Here is a 20,888-nt window from a genome sequence, read left to right as displayed (position 1 = left end):
AACTAATAAGTTCCTTGAACCAAGTGGATACTAGGATTCAATTTACCCACAAGATCAGCAAAGAGGTCATTGACTTTTTAGATGTCAGAATAACCAAAACACAACACGGCTTTGAAACAGCGTTATACACGAAACCAACAGACCGGAACAGTGCTCTCAATTACACGAGTTTTCATCCCAAGAGCCTCATAAACAATTTACCAGTGTCCCAATTCATCAGAATAAAACGTATATGCTCAAACGAACAAGTTTGCCAAATGTCATTGGAAAGACAGGTTCAGAAATATAAAGAAAGAGGATACCCGGCAGATGTACTAGAACTACAGTTAAATAAAGTACAAGCAATGAATAGAGCAGATCTGCTGAAACCAAGCAAGAAGAAAACACTTGACAGGATGGTTTTTGTGACCAAATACACAACTTTATCGACAAAAATCAAAGAAATAATCAACAAAAGATGGGAACTATTATCTGTAGAACCAGATTTTCAAGGCATCTTTAAGGAACCTCCAGTACACGCGTATACAAGAGGACCAAACTTAAGAGCAAGGCTAAAACACAAACAACTCTCTGTAAGTCCGGCAACATATAAGGGTACCACAAGGTGTTCAAATTGCACCAATTGCAACAATGTGATCATAGGAAGCACATGTACACACCCAACCACAGGAAAAATTATACAGTTGAAACACACCAGCGACTGCAACACAAACAATGTGGTATATGCAATTAAGTGCCCATGCGGCAAGATGTACATTGGTAAAACAGAACGAAAAGTGAAAATACGCATAACGGAACACAAGAGCAGAATCCGTAATCAGAATCTGACTTCACCACTGGTGCTCCATTGGAGGGATCAAAAACACACCATTTCGCAATTGAGATTCTTCATTATCGAAAAAGTACAAATAAAAGAAGGGATAGACAATCACCAAAGACTAATGCAACGCGAACTATTCTGGATTAAATATCTCAAAACCTTAGCTCCAACTGGGCTCAATGATAAATATGATCTTACTTGTTATCTGTAAATAACATTAAGTTACAACATAGTGACATTAACTCATGGTCAGCAATTAGCCCCCACATAACTTTTTAAACATCAGTATATGAGTAGGGGGTTACTAGTCAGGAATACTAGCTCGCTAATAAATGCCATAAGGTTTATGACTCGAGATATTACATTAGTCGTTTTAAAAGAATAAGGACATGTATTTCATATGATTTATCCCAGAAAAATTCTAAATGTTCACCATGTTTAATGTACATCAGTAATTGTAACATGAATATATGTACTAAAGATATATATTGTCATAACAATTGATTATCATCCAGCATATATTTGACCTAGGATTGTTTATTGTACCAGCACATCAGTAAACACATATGAATACTGAATAACCCATAAACAAACAGCACATCAGGAATCCATTGAGTTCTACTCAGAATAAAATAGAGCACTCGTAGTTATCGCCGCATTTGTATAGAAGGTAGTAGCGCAATATAACTCTAAACCAAAGAGTCATCACGAGAACAGCAGGGCACCTTAGCAAGAATGTTATCAATAACCATACGGCGTTCGCGCTTAACTTTGTTTTTGAAAACGGTAACCGACAATAGAAACTTTTCCAGGATTGCGATAGGTGACACGCAAGTAGATACAATTTTTGCATCGTGAGCAGAATATTTCGGCAAAAACGTTACGAGTAAGGTTGCCACTCATGAAATAAACCTATACTAACATGGCGCCCATGCAGAAAGGCATATAGTAGTCAGTAGTAACCCACAGTCTGTCTTCTATTATCACAACTCCGCAATCAAGCGGAGTCCGCGGAGTTTTAATGGCGAACACTCGATTATCGTGTAAACACGGCGAACAAAGGGCTGCGGTTTTTGTCGATACGGTGTGAAGTTTTGGCAATCCAGGTACGCTATTTTCCTGACCAACAGTGTTATCTTGAGGCTTTTCTAGCATTCAAACTACAAAGTAGTAAACAACTTTTATTTTTATTTTCACCGAACAGATTGAAAATATTGGTGAAGATAAGGTAAGGGTATTTAGATTTACCGTTACAGTCACATAGTTAGCACTCGTTTTTGCGGGACTAGTGTAGTTTAAACAGGTGTCATTTTTTCGTTTCAGAGAGCTCTGATCATACACATCAGGTATGTCCCTATAGATTACATAACTATACTAGAGCTGATCATTAAGGTTTGGCATAGTATCAATACAGGTCACCTTATCATTATCATTTTTTCAGGGACCCATACAGGGTAAGATTGATTGAAGCGAACACATACAACATCTACCATTGACAACAGGTATGACAATAACATAGTTCAGTAATACACCCCCATGTACCACTTCAGACAAGATTCTCACACATATCATATGTTTTTTATTTTACAGAGTCGCCCCTGATGAAGGCACCATAGAGGTGCCGAAATGCATTGGGCTCATTTGTGAATGTATGATTATTGAATTGCCAAAGAATTGAAAATGTAAAAATGTAAAATTTAACAATGTTTGCACAAATGAAAATGAAACAAATGTTTTTTGTTATGAATAATGTAAATAACAAACAAGAGGGTATCTTGATATAAAAGAAGCAATAACTGAAAAATAAAAGCAATAATATTTGCATAAATCAAGAGTGTCATTAGTATGCTAAAAGTTTAAGGTGCGGAGCACCAAGTAAACAGTGCACGATTAGGTGGGTCCATAAACCCATCATAACCATGTCAGCTCATGCTAGAGCCTCATCTCACATAAAACCAAGCACTCTGCCTCCAGGATTGTTAAGGCCTGACTTAGGAGTGACTTATATGTATATATGTGTCTATATGTAAAGGTAGGTATAGGGTTACTACACCTAAGCAAGGGGTGATTACACAACATTGCCCCAGCTGAGTGATCAGCCAGTTGTGCCAATGTGAATGGCCAGCCAGGGGTGGCATAATACATGCTGCAGCCCCTGGTAGGCCTTGGATGCACCTATGCCCTGGGTACCTAAGGTACACAATACAGGGGCTCATAAGGTGACCCAATATCCAATTAGAGATGTACCTAAAGTACATTGAGTCCATGTTACAGTGAGAGCAGGTAACCTGGGTCCCTGATTAGCAGGATCCCAGGACAACTAAGTCGAAAACCAGCTAAACACTAGGCAAAAAATATGGGGAAACCATAGTCAGGTATCCACCTTTCTACAGCTGCTATCATTGCTTAACCCTTTCGCTGGTAGGCCTCCGCGTGCTAAGCCTTTTTATGGCTATTTGGGGTAGTTCGCACTTAGGCCCCTGTAACTTGTTGACCACATATGGTATCCACGCCAAATTTGCATCCCTGTCTTCCAAAATCATGGGGATTTTAAACGTACAGAGGATTTGTTGATTCCCCTTGATGAGATGCAGAAATTAGCCAAAATACAGCTACATTGAGGTTTTTTTTGGGGGGGGGGGAGTTCTGCTGAAGAATGCATCTGTTTTTTCCCTGAAGATGGTATCAACAAAGGGTTTGTTGTGCTGAAATCACCATCTTCTCAGCTTTCAGGGACTGACAAAGTGATACAAAAGAGGAGGATGGACGGAGCGTTTGAGCAAATCAAACACTCACCCCCAGTCAACTGATCTGGGTTTAATCCATCACCATTTTTAGCTCACTCCACCACCCCTGTTCAGACATGGCCATATGCAAATCAGTCTGACCCTGTGGCTCATGGGAACAGTCCAGCCCGAACTGCCAAGCCATGTCTTCCTTGGACCGGAAACAAGCATCCTGGGACCGGTTTCGGGTTCATAACCCTCATCAGCCAGGCTATCTTGAATCCAGTGGCAAAGTGAGCAGGGGACTCACGTCCGAGCATTCCCTGACAACTTAGGGCGAACAAAGTGATACAAAAGGGGATGATGGACGAAGCGTTAAAGCAAATCAAACACTCACCTGATCTGGGTTTAATCCATCACCATTCTTTAGCTCACTCCGCCACCCCAGTGCAGATATGGCCATATGCAAATCAGTCTGACCCTGTGCCTCATGGGAACAGTCCAGCCTCTACTCGCGCAAGTTCACACACAAACGCACTTTGCCGTTGGGTTTTCTGGCGACCACCAAGGGAGCCAACCACTCTGAGCTATCTATGGGCTCAATTATTCCCTGTTCTTCCAGCCTGCGTAGTTCTCATTGCACCGCTTCCCTCGCTGCGATGGGCACATTATGGACTTTGTGGGACACTGGCTGGGAGTTCTCCCTGAGTATGATCTTATGCATGAATTTCTCCAGCTTTCCTACTTTACCTCTTTGGGGAAATCTCTTCTCACTCTCTCCAGGTCCGGCCAATTCTCTATGTCCGTCAGTAGCAGTCGTTCTTTGCTTCCTGGATCCAGTTTGATTCTGAGGTCCCCTTGATCCCTCCATCCTAGAACCGAGGGGCCTTTCTCTGCCACGTACAACTTGCATGTCGCTGTTCTCCCTCTGAATTCGAACTTCAGGCTCCGGTACCCTACCATAGGGATCGGGTTGCTCGTGTATGACACTGGTCGTATGTCGGGAGGTTCCAACTTGGAACCCAGGCTGGGTTTGAATTCTTCCTCCCATAACGACCTCTGAACAATGGTGTACGGGGATCCTGAGTCTATCGCGATTCTGATCTTCACTCCCCCTATCAGCATGTCTGCATGCGGTTTGTCGGAACGCTTGATGTCTATGCCTAACACCTGCTCCTCAATACATAGCACTCTGTCATCTTCATCTGATTCTTCGTCGGCTTCTTCTTCCGGTTGCGGTTGCGCTATGTATTTTACCACTGATTTCTTCTCTTTCCTTCTACATACCTTCTCGTAATGTCCTATCAGACCGCAAGAACATGCATTTTGCACGGAAAGCCGGGCAGCGTTTGCTTGTGCTGCGTGGTTAGTGCTTCCACATCTGTAGCACGTGGACTTGTTGTACGAGGTTTGCTTCCCCGACTGTCCTGGTATTCCCGCCCATTTGTTGGTTCCTCTGCTGTCTCCGGGCGCCATCTTGTGTCTTCCCGATGGCTCGGCGTCATCTACCTTGTTGACCATGATCCTCTGTGCATTTTTTCTCTTTGCTGCTTCGGCACAACGCTTTGAGAGCTCGGCTTTTTTCACCATCGCGATTACTTCCTTTAATGTCGCTTCTTCGTGAGCCCACAGCTTGTCCTGTACAGTCTTATTGGTGGTGTGCATCACAATTTGGTCCTTGATAAAGTCTTCTTCAAGCGTCCCACACTTGCACGTGACCGCTAATCTTTTTAGGGCTGCCACGTAGTCGTCGATCCATTCTCCTTCCCCTTGCTTCCTTTGTTGAAAGTTGAACCGATTAATGGAGACACATACCGCTGGGCGGTAGTGAGCGTCTAGGTCTTCTAGAGCTTGCTTGAAGACATCAGCATCGGCTGCTTGTCGAGGTGTTGTCGCTAAGTTCGTGAACACTCTTATTCCTTCCGGGCCCAGGTTATGTAGCAATATTCGTTTCCTTCTCGCGCTGGTGAATTAATCTCCAGTTTCGTCTTCCAGGGCTTCAAGGTAGTTCTTGAAGTACTCCCTCCAGTCTTCCCATTTCATCTGGGGCTCACCTGGCTTGGGTAGGAACGGGATCGGCGTCGTGAGTGGGGACGCTTGGTTGCTCATTCTGGCCTGTCTTTCTGGCTCACCTTCCTGGTTCCTGGGGCTGCCAGGCGCGCTGTTGTTTCCTCCCCGGTTCCTGGGGCTGCCCGGCGCGCTGGCGTTCTCTTCTTACGACGTCTTGGGACGGGATTCTCCTTTTCCCCTTTCCACATGGTCTCCCTTTTCCGCCAGGGCCTAGGTGGGGATTCTGCCACTTTCCTACCGTGCTTCTGTGCAGGTCGCTGAGTTGCTTGGCTCCTGGACCGTGGTGTGTGTTGTCTTGACCTTTGCGCCTCTGCCACGCTCTTCCTGTGCGTCCTGTGGTGATATTCCGCTTTCACCTCCCTTCTGACGGCTAGTGGCGTCAGTTGGCGCGTCCCGGGTTCTCCTTCTCTGTAGGGAAAGATCCCACTCCTCGTCGCCACTGTGGAGTCTTAGAGTTGCACCCAAATAACCACACTGCTGCAGGATTGGTGGTACACAGGATTTATTATAAAGTTTCACCTTGCAGGCGTCTTACTCAGATCGCGCTCTGACTAGCTCTCCCGAGGCGTGAACCGCCGTACGCAAATGCGCACACCCTTGCGGTGTCGCCCCCTTGCGTGTTACGTCACACGCACGCTAGTGTGGCTAGAGCGTTAACACCAAAAGCTGTGCCGTTCCTGTTGTTGTTGTTGGGTAAAATGAGAAAATCCTTTCTATACGAGTAGGGTAAACAAACACTTTGTAGGAGCTGCGCATGGAGTGAATGCCGAGTGCACGGCCACTATAAAACATTGGGATTCCGTTGACTACTATGTTGGTGCATATTAACGCGCTGTTATTTGCAGGTTGCTACACCATGCATGCGTGTCTACGTAGTTTGAAGGTGGCAGAGCTGTGGATGGGACTGAGCTTCGCACGTGGGTGCTCTTTCAGTGTGCAAGTGTTTTGCAGGCCTTTGCTGTGTTTCAAAGACTTCCATAAGTTGCACGTGAGTGTGCCAGTGTCTTGTAAATGGTTGCGCTGTGAGCGCACCTGTGTTTTGCAGGATTCTGCTTTGCGAGTGGCAACTAAATCTTTGCGCGTCTTTTATTTTACGGTTGGCTGCACTCTGAGTTTGGCTGCAGAGTGCAGGTGCCATGTTTCACTCTGGGTGTACAGTAAAAGTAACAGTTGTAGTAACGTAAGTGTTATAAAGCATAAAATAGATCATTTTGGGAAAGTGATTGGGTGTAGATTAACACACCTTCAGACAGTCTGGTATAAAACAATGATGTTTGAACCACTTTTGGGTGCAATCTGACTTATCCTGTATTGAAGTCCAGAGAAGGCCAGTGCTGGGGAAAACGAATCTCAGGGCACACACAGTTGCACATGGTGATATCGTGTGGTGTACATTTATCTGCCCCTGTGCACCAGTACGGTTATTCTGTTCCTCGTTTGCGCATGCCTATGCATGTGTGTGAAAACGTGTGCTAGGTTCCATGTGTGCACTTGTCTGTCTGAGTCACTGACCCTGGTGTTCATTGCAGCTGGATCCACAATCCATGTGGGCGGTTGCAGATGGTTGTGCGCTGACTTATCGCCCTCACTGGAAATCCCTCCATTACAAGGTGGCCTCCCTGTCCTGCAGATGAGTCACCTGATGAACCTCCCCGCCTCCTCCGACCCCATAGGACCAGGAGTCCTGCGATGTGTGTGGGTGGGGGGGGTCGCTGTTGGGGTGCAGTGAGCGATGAAGTGTGTACTTCAGAGTTCGGTGAGCCCATAATATATCCCTGGCCGAGTCCCAGGACGAAGCGCTCTCTTCCAGAGAGGAAATCCTGAACTGTCCATCCTGACCCAGACAGGGTCCACACAGGTGGTTGTGCAGAGACGTGCAGACATCTTGATGAATCCTTAAAGGCCAGCGCTCCCTGATGACCGTGTAGTGAGGGGAGACCCTCCTGCTCGCCCTCTGCACAGCATCCACTCTGTCCAGCGTGAGCATCCCCCTAGTTGAGAACCCTGTTGTGGTTTTTGTGTGTGTGATTTTTACTGAAAGTGCTCCTGCTAGAGTTGCCAACTTTATTAGAATAAAATACCCCGGCCATTTGTTAACTTTTTGCTATTTCGTGACAGCCATGAGCTGATGAAAGGCGACAAAGAAACCTTGTAAAATTGTTAGGGTTCTTTCGTAACACTGAAATTATCCCTCTATTTAACCTAATAATCATTCTGAAATGACTTAAACAGCTCTCAAATACCTTTTAACCGACTTCTTTTATGTTTTTACAGTTTTAGACACTTAAATATACCATATTTCACTAATTTCTCAATATTTGTATTAGCCTGGAATTAAAAATACAAGCAAGACCGGTAGGGCGAAAGCTAGGTGGCTACCCTAGCTCCTGCTGACATGTCAGCACATTTTTAATTTTCCGAAGACAACCCCCAAAGGAGAGTTTGTTTGTGTGTGTGTGTGTGTGTGGGGGGGGGGGGGAGGGGTTTGAAAATGAAAACGCAACGTCACTAATGTGCACGAAATGTTCCCTCTTCATATGAGTGACATTGATACTTTTTCCTGGCCAGTAACCATGCTCAGGCCTTTCATCAAAACAATTAATTGAATATTAACAATAAAACAGCAGTTCTTAACCTTTTGTCTTCTGTAGACCCCAAATAAATCATTACTGGTATCTGGGAGCCCCTACTGAGTCAGAATTGGAAGCCAGGGACCCCTGCCCTAAGCATTTTCTATGATTTTGATCTCAAAATAGAACAAACTACAAAAGTGCAAAACCGGTATACACCAAACAAATGCTTGAATATTGAAATATTTTGTTTTTCTTTATTAACCACCCAGCTTCCTCAAGTTTTGTTGAAAATGCACCATTTTTCCACTCTTTTTAAAAAAAAATTCTTAGGGGAACCCCCCCCCCCCAAACTCCACTTAAGTTGTTCGGGGATGCTCGCTACGCTAGCTTGCCATAATGCAATACGGCAATAATTTTACACATCACCATTTTCAAATGGCACCAGCCGCCACTGGTTCAGGAGTCGCTGTATAAATCAGTAACTGACTTGCACCCCGAGAATAATAAATAATAGTGCCATTGATGATTGAAGGTCTGTTAACTTAGAATAAATAACATATATTAGTAAATGTTGTTTTGGGAGTTTGAGTGAGTCCACCTATGACGTCTCTGTTCACCTTGTGCACCCTCTTCCTGTTTGCATTCATTCTTCACTGTAAACATTGAATCAAGCAGATTTTTTTATTGTTACTATTTTTTGCTCGACTTTGAACTTGCATTGCGCGTAGATTTACCTTGGCATATGACGCCCGCTCTTTCCTGTGATTCACATGTCCCAGAATGCTCGAGTTTGCAGTGTTGCAGGGTAGACTCATTTCCTGTGCACTTCGCATAGGAGACTGAAACTTGATGGTTGCTATTCAGAGATCTTCTCCTTTAAAAAAAAAAAGAAACATATGTTAATGCCAACAAGCTGAACTGGTGAAGAAAGGTACAATCCATACACCCACATTTTGATATTCCATCAGTTACCAAAGACAGTACTAGTACAGCAAAATAGGCGGGGAGGGGGGCATTACCATACTAGTAAGGGAGACATCTCATGTTGAAGGGATGCCTCAATTTCACTGTGTGGATAAGGAACTGTTGGGAAGTTGTCATGTTAGAGAATATCAGTCTTAATAAACAGTAAGAAGCAGACAAAATAAACCAAAAGTGGGTACTTTATCAAGGGGCACCATTCAAGTAATGGTATTAATTGTAAATCTAAAAAAATAGAAATGCTTACAAACGTCACATTTCAAAAAGATTTGCTTTGACTTATGCCTATAGTACTTCTATCTTACTACTAAATTCTAGGAGTAAATCAGAAGTACTTGCCAAGAGTACTACACGAGTAAGTCACACTAATTCATAGCTATGTCTTTCTGAATATGGCCCATGGCATTGTGTTGTGTTTCTTATGGGATGTTGACACCAAACATTGAAAAGTACCTGGTTGTAATTGCAGATCCTGTGTAGCCTAGTTGACGGCACACCACTTGCGCTTCCTCTTGCTCCCAATGTTTGAGACATATTCCACTCCATACACCTTGGTGCTTAACTTCCACTAATCCTTCCAGCAGGTTCCTTCCTCCAACAAGTCGAATGCTTTCTGCAGAATAAAATTGAAATTTTTCTATAAATTCAAGTTTTCCTTGTCTTAGGCATTTCTACTACAATACACTTAATATGAAATGGATTTCATTTTCTCCTTTTTACTGGGAAAAGCAGGTGGTGTTACTCTACATGGGGATGGGCTTGTAATGTTTACACAGTACTAAAGTGTGTATTAAACTTAAGGTATGGGAATGCCAAAGAGAAGAGTCATCTAAATAAAATTGTGTACCTTGAAGGACGCATAGATTAAAAGAACCGTCGCTGTAACATCAATAAACTCATCTGCGATAAACCATCAACATGTTTCAGCAAATTATGACCAAAGTATACTCACTTTCAGTTATACTCTAATCTCATAATATTTAGGTTATAGTTTGCCGGATCCAGGTTTAAATGCGCATATCGCAGTTCTTGCATTCACAAATGGGGAGGTGCCTTCAAGCTTGGAGTACTTGCACTTCATCTATCTTATATTAATTTAACGGTAACATTATTTTAAGGGTGCAGTGTCAGTTCATGCACTTCTTAGGCAGCGGCAGGTGCTGCTGAGCTCAACAAAACATGGCAGGAAGAAAATCTTGTCTGAAATACAACAGCCACTGGCTGCGACAACGGGTGCTGGATAGAGCCTAACGTTTACTCCATTAAACTCTGAGCTGCAGTGATGTCATCATCCATGACGTCAATGGTGATGCCATATTTAATGTCATTCATGATGTCATCCCTGACATCAAGTGCAAATCTGGCAAATCTCAGTGATTCTTAGATTTCAGATCATGACCATAACATATCTGCAAATTCAAGTTTCCTATAAATAGTTCTTTGGTTTTTCAACAAACATTTTTTCAGTAATCTTTTTCTAATTTATTTTGACTCTGGCAAATTTTACAACAGCTATGAACAAATAATCCCAGTGCAGGTTAAACAGGGAAATGCTAATTTTAGATTACCCTCCTTAATTCCGTCTCCCCCTCAACCAACCTGCACGAAATGTAAAAAGATGAATCTTAGCTGGATGGGTGGAGCAGCTGCTGCTGCCTTCTGTGTAGATTTGTCAGATGATGCCAAAGTAAATGGCAAAAACAAAAAATCAAATGCAATGAGAACACAAAGCACATAGACACATCCACCTCAAGATTAAAGTTTATTACAACGCAGAAGCAGAACTTCTCAGCCACGTATTTTTGCAGAATTTGTATAGCTTTGCTCAAGGTTATAAGCTCTTGTCAGATAGACCTATACAATATACCCCTTAGTATTATTTAAATCTTTGTAAGGCTGAGTGCACAAATGATTTTTGTTCTTTTGATAGTACGCAGATGTATGCAAGCTCAACTATTGTGATCGTGGGCAGCTGGGTCACTTTTTTCACTGCAAACCATCAATGTTCAGAGTATGTGTCACATATTAGTGTCAGGCAGCGCATTAAATTCTTGTTTCTTGGAGTCCAGACCAGAAGCTTAAGTGGTTGAGTGAAAGGAGGAGCTAGGAGATAGATTAGAATGCAGCAATTGGGTGAGAAAGGCAGGTTCATGAGATGCATTCAAGCAACCACTCTGACCATTCAAGTCTCTTATAAGGGAGTAAAAAATAAAGACTATAGGGGCATATGTATAAGAAAGTGCCGGAGCTCAAGTCAGATCGAAAATTGCTAACGCCGCTCTCCGTCACTTAAGAAACACATGGATTTTCCATATTTACAATAATACGGCGCAACCCTTTGTTTCTCCCTGTGCTGGCACTAAATTCAGCTGATTAGCAGGTGTCCCTTCCTGCACATAAACAATCACAAAGGGTGATTTGTAACTCTTATGTGTGCTGCTATGTGCAGCACACATAGAAGTTGCAAATCATTTTTTTAAATGATTATTTATGTGCATGAAGGGTCACTTTCCTCCCCATAAACAATCAGCTGTTTCCAAATGTTCTGCACAATGCAACATATATAGAAACAGCAAGAACGAGGAGACATAAAGCATTTCTCCTCGTTTTGCCAGGTTTTCCCTGGTCTTAATTTTGGCGCTGCCTCCTATATATGCCACCCTTGTAAATAGGAAGCAGTGTCAAAATCAATGGGCGTTGCAGTGTTACGCCCACCACAACACCCATTTCACGCCACTTCCACGCTAAGTGTAGCATGAAAGGGGGCCTTATTTACAAGGCGGAGTTAAGCCACGTTAAGTGGCTTAACGCTGCCTTGTAAATAAGGTGAAGGGTTTACCGCCACAGGAATCTCACTAAAAGTGACATAAGGGCTTGTAAGTATTCCCCATCGATGTTCATAATTCATCCAAATTTCACCTGACTCTTAGGGGCATATTTACAAAGAAAGTGGCGAAGCGTGTCATTGAGTCAAGAAGGCTAACAACACGCTCCATCACTTTAGAAACGCAGGGCTGCACCATATTGGCAGGGCTGTAACAAAAGTGAGAGTGGTGCTTCTCACTAGCGAATCCCCCATCCCGCTACCCCGCCGGTCGAGTAGATTGCAAGGGCTAGTTGCTGTTCCCAGTCCGGCCGGGCAAGATAGCATTGGATGAACAGTAGGCGGCCGAAGCCTGTTTTTACACTTGCCTGTGTCTCACAAGGCCACAACGTTTTGGGTGCCATCTTGAAGTCAGTCGGTTTTATCACCTGTTCATGGTAGCATATGCAGGTGCCTGTTTTGAAGTTAAGCAGTGAAACGCTGCAATTCAATAAGAATATCCTGAAGCAGACTGAACTACATACATCATTAAACAAGTCTCCACGAAAACTGAGTCCAGCAAATCTCCAGTATCTTCAAGCACTATCAGTTCATGAATGCCACATTATGCTTAATTGCTCTTGAAGTACAGCGTGTGCATTGATGCACACTGCTTCTGTACATTTAAATTCACCTCATGAATTAACGGTAACAGTGAACATCTTGCAATGTGGCTACTGGCCAAAAGGGGTTGGTAAGTGTTAGTGGTTGTCCTGGGTAACTAGCACATAATAAGTTGCAAAAGACATAATTCTGAATTTCTGGGTGAATAGTAATCAGACCACACCTGCCGACTATATGTAGTCGACCAATTACTGTCTATTGAAGATAGCCAAGGACCACCAATTTCCAATTAGTGTGCCCATTTTCCAACTACTGCAATGCCATATATCGTACTCACGGCCTTGTTACGAGTTCCACAGCATCTTTAAAATCTGGAGCAAACGATTAAGGTCAGGTGGTATCACCTGCCCAGCTGGACCTCAGCACCATGTACAATTTGGTTAATTCCCTGAAGAAATTATTTATCCTTCTGGGGGTACTCTGAGCCCATAGTTTCAAGTGGGCCTGCCCACCAACTGAAGCCAGGCCAACACCGGACTCCCCCCACACTCCCCTGCTGGACCTTAGCTCTACAGTGTAATTTATCGCTTCATTATATATTTCAATAGCTGCACCCTACCCACGGGGTGAAAGTAAATCTTGTAAATATTGCTCACTGTTGCCATAGGCATGAGTAAAAAAGACAGACACTTACAATCACAACCCTGCAACCCATGTGCGCACTCATACAGAGCAATTCCTGGACTATTTAACTAGGGGGGCACAGGGTGACCATCACCTCTAGCATTTTAAACACACTGCATTCTTTATTGATTGGTTTAGTGATACTTTACAAAGGCCAGATGTGTTATCTTGCCAAAACCCATGCCGAACCATGCCCATGCCCATTCACTGCACCTTCCCGCTGCCCACCTTGTTCACAAGATGTGGCACATCCACCTGACATTGTCACATCCTATGCTGAGGATGCACGTCTGTGGAGGCACCATGGTTTCTTACTTGGCTATCTAGGAAGAAGAGCTTAGGTCACATAACCCTTTCTGGGTCCATCAGTCCCAGAAAGGATAGTGAGAGATGTTTACACCTATGTTACCAACATGAGGCGCTATAATCTATTAGAGAGCTTTGATAATCATTTTCAATACGGTAAATTGTATAGTATATATTAATAAAGGACACTTATTCTATGACTCCTTCCTTTTATCACAGTAGTTCATCTTTTGGTTCTTCAATGTCATGTTCTATAGCTCTTTTTGTATGGCTGCAATTTTGGCTAGAGTGTTCTTGCAAATGGAGGAAAGAGGCTTAGTTTGTGTGTTCATCTCTGAGCAGGATCTAAGATAGCTGGTGCAAATTACTAACATTTTTGTTTGGCTAATATGGAAACTGTTGTTGTACAGGCACCTCATTCTGATAATGTACAGGCACCTCATTCTGAAATGTACAGGCACCTCATTTTGACATGTGCGGGCATCTCATTCTGATAATGTACAGGCACCTCATTCTGAAATGTAAAGGCATCTCATTCTGAAATGTACAGGCACTTCATTCTGATAATGTATAGGCACCTCATTCTGAAATGGGCAGGCACCTCATTCTGAAATGTACAGGCACTTCATTCTGATAATTTATAGGCACCCCATTCTGAAATGTGCAGGCACCTCATTCTGATAATGTACAGGGACCTCATTCTGATAATGTGCAGGCACCTCAATCTCAAATGTGCAGGCACCTCATTCGGAAATGTACAGGCGCCTCATTCTGATAATGTATAGGCACCTCATTCTGAAATGTGCAGCCACCGCATTCTGATAATGTACAGGGACCTCATTCTGATAATGTGTAGGCACCTCGATCTCAAAAGTGCAGGCACCTCATTCGGAAATGTACAGGCACCTCATTCTGATAATGTATAGGCACCTCATTCTGAAATGTGCAAGCACCTCATTCTGAAATGTGCAGGCACCTCATTCTGAAATGTACAGGCACTTCATTCTGATAATGTATAGGCACCCCATTCTGAAATGTGCAGGCACCTCATTCTGAAATGTACAGGCACTTCATTCTGATAATGTATAGGCACCCCATTCTGAAATGTGCAGGCACCTCATTCTGATAATGTACAGGGACCTCATTCTGATAATGTGCAGGCACCTTAATCTCAAATGTGCAGGCACCTCATTCGGAAATGTACAGGCACCTCATTCTGATAATGTATAGGCACCTCATTCTGAAATGTGCAGCCACCGCATTCTGATAATGTGCAGGCACCTCAATCTCAAAAGTGCAGGCACCTCATTCGGAAATGTACAGGCACCTCATTCTGATAATGTATAGGCACCTCATTCTGAAATGTGCAAGCACCTCATTCTGAAATGTGCAGGCACCTCATTCTGAAATGTACAGGCACTTCATTCTGATAATGTATAGGCACCCCATTCTGAAATGTGCAGGCACCTCATTCTGATAATGTACAGGGACCTCATTCTGATAATGTGCAGGCACCTCAATCTCAAAAGTGCAGGCACCTCATTCGGAAATGTACAGGCACCTCATTCTGATAATGTATAGGCACCTCATTCTGATAATGTGCAGGCACCTCAATCTCAAATGTGCAGGCACCTCATTCTGAAATGTACAGGCACTTCATTCTGATAATGTATAGGCACCCCATTCTGAAATGTGCAGGCACCTCATTCTGATAATGTACAGGGACCTCATTCTGATAATGTGCAGGCACCTCAATCTCAAATGTGGAGGTACCTCATTCGGAAATGTACAGGCACCTCATTCTGATAATGTATAGGCACCTCATTCTGAAATGTGCAAGCACCTCATTCTGAAATGTGCAGGCACCTCATTCTGAAATGTACAGGCACTTCATTCTGATAATGTATAGGCACCCCATTCTGAAATGTGCAGGCACCTCATTCTGAAATGTACAGGCACTTCATTCTGATAATGTATAGGCACCCCATTCTGAAATGTGCAGGCACCTCATTCTGATAATGTACAGGGACCTCATTCTGATAATGTGCAGGCACCTTAATCTCAAATGTGCAGGCACCTCATTCGGAAATGTACAGGCACCTCATTCTGATAATGTATAGGCACCTCATTCTGAAATGTGCAGCCACCGCATTCTGATAATGTGCAGGCACCTCAATCTCAAAAGTGCAGGCACCTCATTCGGAAATGTACAGGCACCTCATTCTGATAATGTATAGGCACCTCATTCTGAAATGTGCAAGCACCTCATTCTGAAATGTGCAGGCACCTCATTCTGAAATGTACAGGCACTTCATTCTGATAATGTATAGGCACCCCATTCTGAAATGTGCAGGCACCTCATTCTGATAATGTACAGGGACCTCATTCTGATAATGTGCAGGCACCTCAATCTCAAATGTGCAGGCACCTCATTCGGAAATGTACAGGCACCTCGTTCTGATAATGTACGGGGACCTCATTCTGATAATGTGCAGGCACCTCAATCTCAAATGTGCAGGCACCTCAATCTCAAATGTGCAGGCACCTCATTCTGAAATGTACAGGCACCTCATTCTGATAATGTATAGGCACCTCATTCTGAAATGTGCAGGCACCTCATTCTGATAATGTACAGGCACCACATTCTGATAATGTACAGGCTAACAGGCACCACATTCTGATAATGTACCGGCAACTCATTCTGATAATACAGTGGCTGACAGATACCTACAATGGGCAATAATATGTATCAGGAGTTGGCCTCTCAAACTGTTCAGGGTGGGTATTTTCAATCAGGAAAATAATAAAAGGAATGAAACTCTGCAGGAAGAGTCACATGAACTATGCGCAATAGGTTAGGAAAGGTTGTCTAGTACATACCGGAAGTGGATTTCAGTGAACTGAACTGAGCAAAGAATCCATCCAGTTCCAATGAAGAGTCAGTTCTCATCACTAATGTCATCACATTGGACGTTGACCGTAACTGTGGTATCAACTGAGAGCCACAAAACCTAAAGGAAACAAAGAAGCGTTACAGATATCTTATAATTTTTTTAACTAAAAAGATGTATTGGTTATTTTCACACGCAAAAAGAACAAACAATATTCCACTCTAAGTAAAGGAGTTAGCGTCCCCTGTCTTCATGTTCACGGACAAGCAATGTTTGACCTTATTTTAACAGTTTGACCTTGCATGCTGAAGAGACTTCCATCCCTCTCGGCATATTGCTCAGTTCCACCAGACCCAGATCCCATTTTCTCTTGCTTAACCATTGGGTGGAAATTAAGAGCCACATGTTTTCCAGTAAAGAGCAATGAGATGGGTCCAAGCTGTTAGTATATTTTCTGTTTTTCTTTATGGGAGTAAAGCCTAGACAGATTTCAAGTGAAAGGCTTTGCAGGGAGCTGTTCCACTCTGCTTGGTACTCCAGCGCTCCCTCACAGTCGACCTTTACTTTAAAAATGTAAAGCATCACCACATGTGGATAAAGGTGGCAGGACTGCACCACAGTTGGGATGCAACTTGACAAACCTTATGATTATGATGCATACGCTGGAAATTTGACACTTCTGTAATCATTAATTTAACCCATGAATTATGCAAGGTTCCTTAAGTACTGAAGCAAGATCTGAAACCCTCAGGGTCCCTCAATGGAGTACCGGGATTCTTCTCCCAAGTAGAAGCCAAACCTTACGTAATTAATCTGCTGGCAATATTTAATAATGCTTGCAATGTCTCATTAATCACAAGGACTTCAGAACTTTGCAAACTGTGACCATGGACCGGTCCCAGCTTTATACATGAGAAATTCTTTCTGTTGAACAGCCATTGGTTTCAAACCGCATTGAAGCCTCAGCGATGACCTTCCTCTTCTAGCTGGGCAAGTGTGACCCTGTCCAGTGCCATTGCAATGGTGGTGGTAAAGAAGATTAGTCCTAAAAATGCTTTGCTGGCTTGTAACATTTCTGTTTGTTTTATAGATAATTTGGTCAAGTATTGTAGTTGTGGTCCACGTAATATTTTTTAGGCTAGGCACTCTGACTATTTCAAGTTTATACAGCACCTTCAATGCGAACATGTCTATCTTTGTTTGGCTCCAGTGAGAGGTTTGGTCCACACATGAAAAGGACGCCTATACCACCCTTTCCCTCTTTGTCATTTTACAGCATGCTATTTGTGTTTAATCACAGTGGTCTCGGCAATATGCTAGTCGACCGGAATTGTTTGATGTTTTTTGGACATCCCCCAACATAGCAACAGGCTGTGTTGGCCAGGGGCTGGACCCAAAGGGAATGAATCTTCCAATAATCTGCCACCCAGTGTAACTGGCATTTGGGGAGACTGGTGTTTGGTGGCAGCTGATTCCAGAACCACTTTCATCTGAGCAGTCATTAGCTTCTCCTTAAGTTTCTTATGTTTCGAGTACATTTAATCTCCACAGTATTTCGCATAACGGAGTATTTTGTCAATGGGGTTACTTTGCCAGCAAATTAAATGTTAATGAATCATTCTGCTAATCTAGGGTCTCAGTCTGTATACAAACCGATAAATATAATGTCCCATATCTTTAAAGGACGACACAGGAGGACACAGGCGCTGAAAGAAACATTTCATGCTGATTATGAAAGGTTTTTGCAGGCATTAAAGCTGTACAGTAGGATGGAGAATGAGTCTGAAAAAGATATGGGACGACACAGGAGCTGAAAGAAACATTTCATGCTGATTATGAAAGGCTTTTGGAGGCATTTAAGCTGTATAGTAGGATGGCGAATGAGTCCGAAAAAGATATGGGACATTTAATTTGTTGGCAAAGTAAACCCATTGTCAAAATACTCCATTATGCGAAATACTGTGGAGATGAAATTTACTCGAAACATAGGCAACTTAAGGAGAAGCTAATGACTGCTCAGATGAAAGTGGTTCAGAAAGGCCAGGGTGGGACAATTGTTGATCCCATGTTTATTGTGCAGGAAGGTTTTCAGCAACCCCAGTGGATGCAAGGGGTAAGGGGAGGACAACAGCACGGTATGCAGCCTCAAGGTTAGGGATGAGTTGTTTCAATTGATGAGTCGAAAAGGATAAATCCATGTTACGTTTGTGGCAAGTTGGGGCATTAGAAGCGCAAATGTTGATTCAATTTGCATTAATCAAGGAAATGGGAGGCAGATTCAGAATGCTGGTAACGCACAATCACAGGGAGATGGCATGATAAAGACACAACAGGTTCACAGACAAAGAAATCAAAATGTACCCCAAGTCCCAATGCCTCTAATGAATTGTCAGGGTCAGAAATACAATTCAAATACAGAATTTTATACAGATGCAGCATCTAATACAAATCAGAATGTGTCCCAACAATATTTTTTGATCCAACCAGATGACACAAACTCAGACCTGTCACTATGATGGTGCGTGAGAGGGGGTGAGGAATGCATGCTTGGTGCATCTTGAGAGGTAGACCGGAGTGGTCCCTAGATGGAAGGCAAGGTGAATGAGACTCCTATCTCATATCGTATTGACACTTGTGCTACCTGTTCCACTGTAAAAACAGCGTAATTTCCAAACCTATCCCTCTATGGAGAAAGAATCCAAGTAGTAGGAGTCGCAAACGAACAAATGTCAAACCCAGTTACAGAACCTGTGAAAATAGGGTTCTTTTGAGGATTTGCGTAAATTTGCTGTGTGTCAAGGACGGCAATTGGTGTGCAAATTGATATCTCAATCTATTGCACACCAAGGGGAATTGAGTTTCACATAAATGATGAGGATGTTGTCTTTAAATTGGCTAAGTAGAAGACAGAAAGCGCAGGGTTATTTCCCATGCAAACCAGAGGTGAGCCGCATCTAGAATTAAGAAACACCGTATTCCCAGAGGTTTTTGGATTTGGCATTATACATGATTTCGGGCAATTGTGGTCGCAGCGAGGGTTCATTGCCTTGTCAGGGTCTCCTATACGGAATGAAGATAGTGTAAGAAAACTTTTGTTATCATTACAATTGCCTGCTCAAATTGCAGTTGTGAAGTGTGCAGCCCCTCGGCAGGGCAATGATTATATCACAGCCGGAAACCGCTTTGCAGATGAGACTGAGCGTTATTGCGCTCTAAATTCTTATGTTTTCAATGGGGATTCTCTGAGAGAGAGAACACTAATGTCACAAATTTCAAATTATTGTTATCCACTTTATAGACTTGGGAGGAAGTGAAGGCATTACAGGAGGAGGTACCAGAAACTTAAAAACAAGGAAGGGTCTGAGTAGAATGCACTAATAGACAAGAAGATGAGGTGAGGCTATACACTGATGGGAGACCTGTATTGCCAGATAGCTTGCTGCCTTCTATGGCGCAATACTATCATGGTCCTGCACATGTCCTGAGGGGTGTTATGAAGCGTTTCTTTTATCAGACATGGTTCAGCCCAAGGTTCAGATCTGTGACAGAAGCTTTGTGTCATCGTTGCATAGTATGCCAACAACGAAATGTAGAAAAAAGAACACCTGTTGGCATGAGTCATGTAGGGCGATCAGATGGCCCATTTAAGCAAAACCAGCTCAATTTTGTTGAAATGCCTTTCTGTAATGACTTGAAATACATTCTTGTGATTGTGTGTTTTTGAGGTGGTTGGAAGCCTACTCAACAAGACGAAATGACAGTCTCACTCAGACCGAGGGACACATTTTAATAATGAGGTCTTAAAGATGTTATGTGCAGCATTACAAATTGATCAGAAGCTCCATTGTGCTTATTGTCCAGAAGCCTCTGAAACTGTGGAGCAAATTAATGGAACACCAAAATCCAGATTTGCAAAAGTGTGTGCTTCGACTTCTCTAAGATAGCCTGATGCATTACCTCTTTTGTTGATGAGTTTGAGAAGTGCACATACAGAAGAACAAGACTTTCTCCTCATGAAATCATTATGGGGAGGGCTAAGAGACAGTCTGTAGTTTCAGCCAATGCTTTCTTTAATATAACAGATGATTTGGTGCTCGATTACTGTAAAGGACTGCCTGATGTGGTGCATTCTGTGCCTCAGCAGGTTGGGGAAGCTGCTACTTTGCCTCAACAAGAGCAGCGCTACAACCTTAGTCAACCTGACTGGGTCCTATTGAAAAAACATGTGCGCAAGTCCTCTTTGGAGCCTCATTGGCATCCCAGGTGATATTGGTAACCACAACTGCTGCTAAGTGTGGTTGTCTTCCAAATTGGGTGCACACCGTCACTACTCGGACAGTCCCATGTCCTCTTGACGATACAGTTCCTGTATTGGATGTGCCGTGGTTACAGAGAGACAGCCGTCTCAGG

At 43.1% G+C, this 20,888-nt stretch overlaps 1 protein-coding gene across 1 annotated transcript in view; it reads right to left on the bottom strand.

The window, feature by feature from the left end:
* Window positions 1-20,888, bottom strand: part of LOC147723050 (uncharacterized) — a 555,558-nt gene that overhangs the window by 268,738 nt on the left and 265,932 nt on the right. Inside the window, exons 4-6 of the mRNA XM_086966920.1 lie at window positions 16,468-16,598; window positions 9,624-9,783; window positions 8,924-9,063 (exon numbers count right to left, since the gene is read on the bottom strand). Of these exons, the coding sequence (XP_086823046.1) occupies window positions 8,924-9,063; window positions 9,624-9,783; window positions 16,468-16,598 (431 nt within the window). The remainder of the gene's footprint in view (window positions 1-8,923; window positions 9,064-9,623; window positions 9,784-16,467; window positions 16,599-20,888) is intronic.

This window comes from Lissotriton vulgaris, chromosome 4_1 (assembly GCF_964263255.1).
Source record: "Lissotriton vulgaris chromosome 4_1, aLisVul1.2, whole genome shotgun sequence".
NCBI lineage: Eukaryota > Metazoa > Chordata > Amphibia > Caudata > Salamandridae > Lissotriton > Lissotriton vulgaris.
Note: the sequence above shows the minus strand (reverse complement) of the source record. Positions and strands in the feature narration are given on the sequence as shown.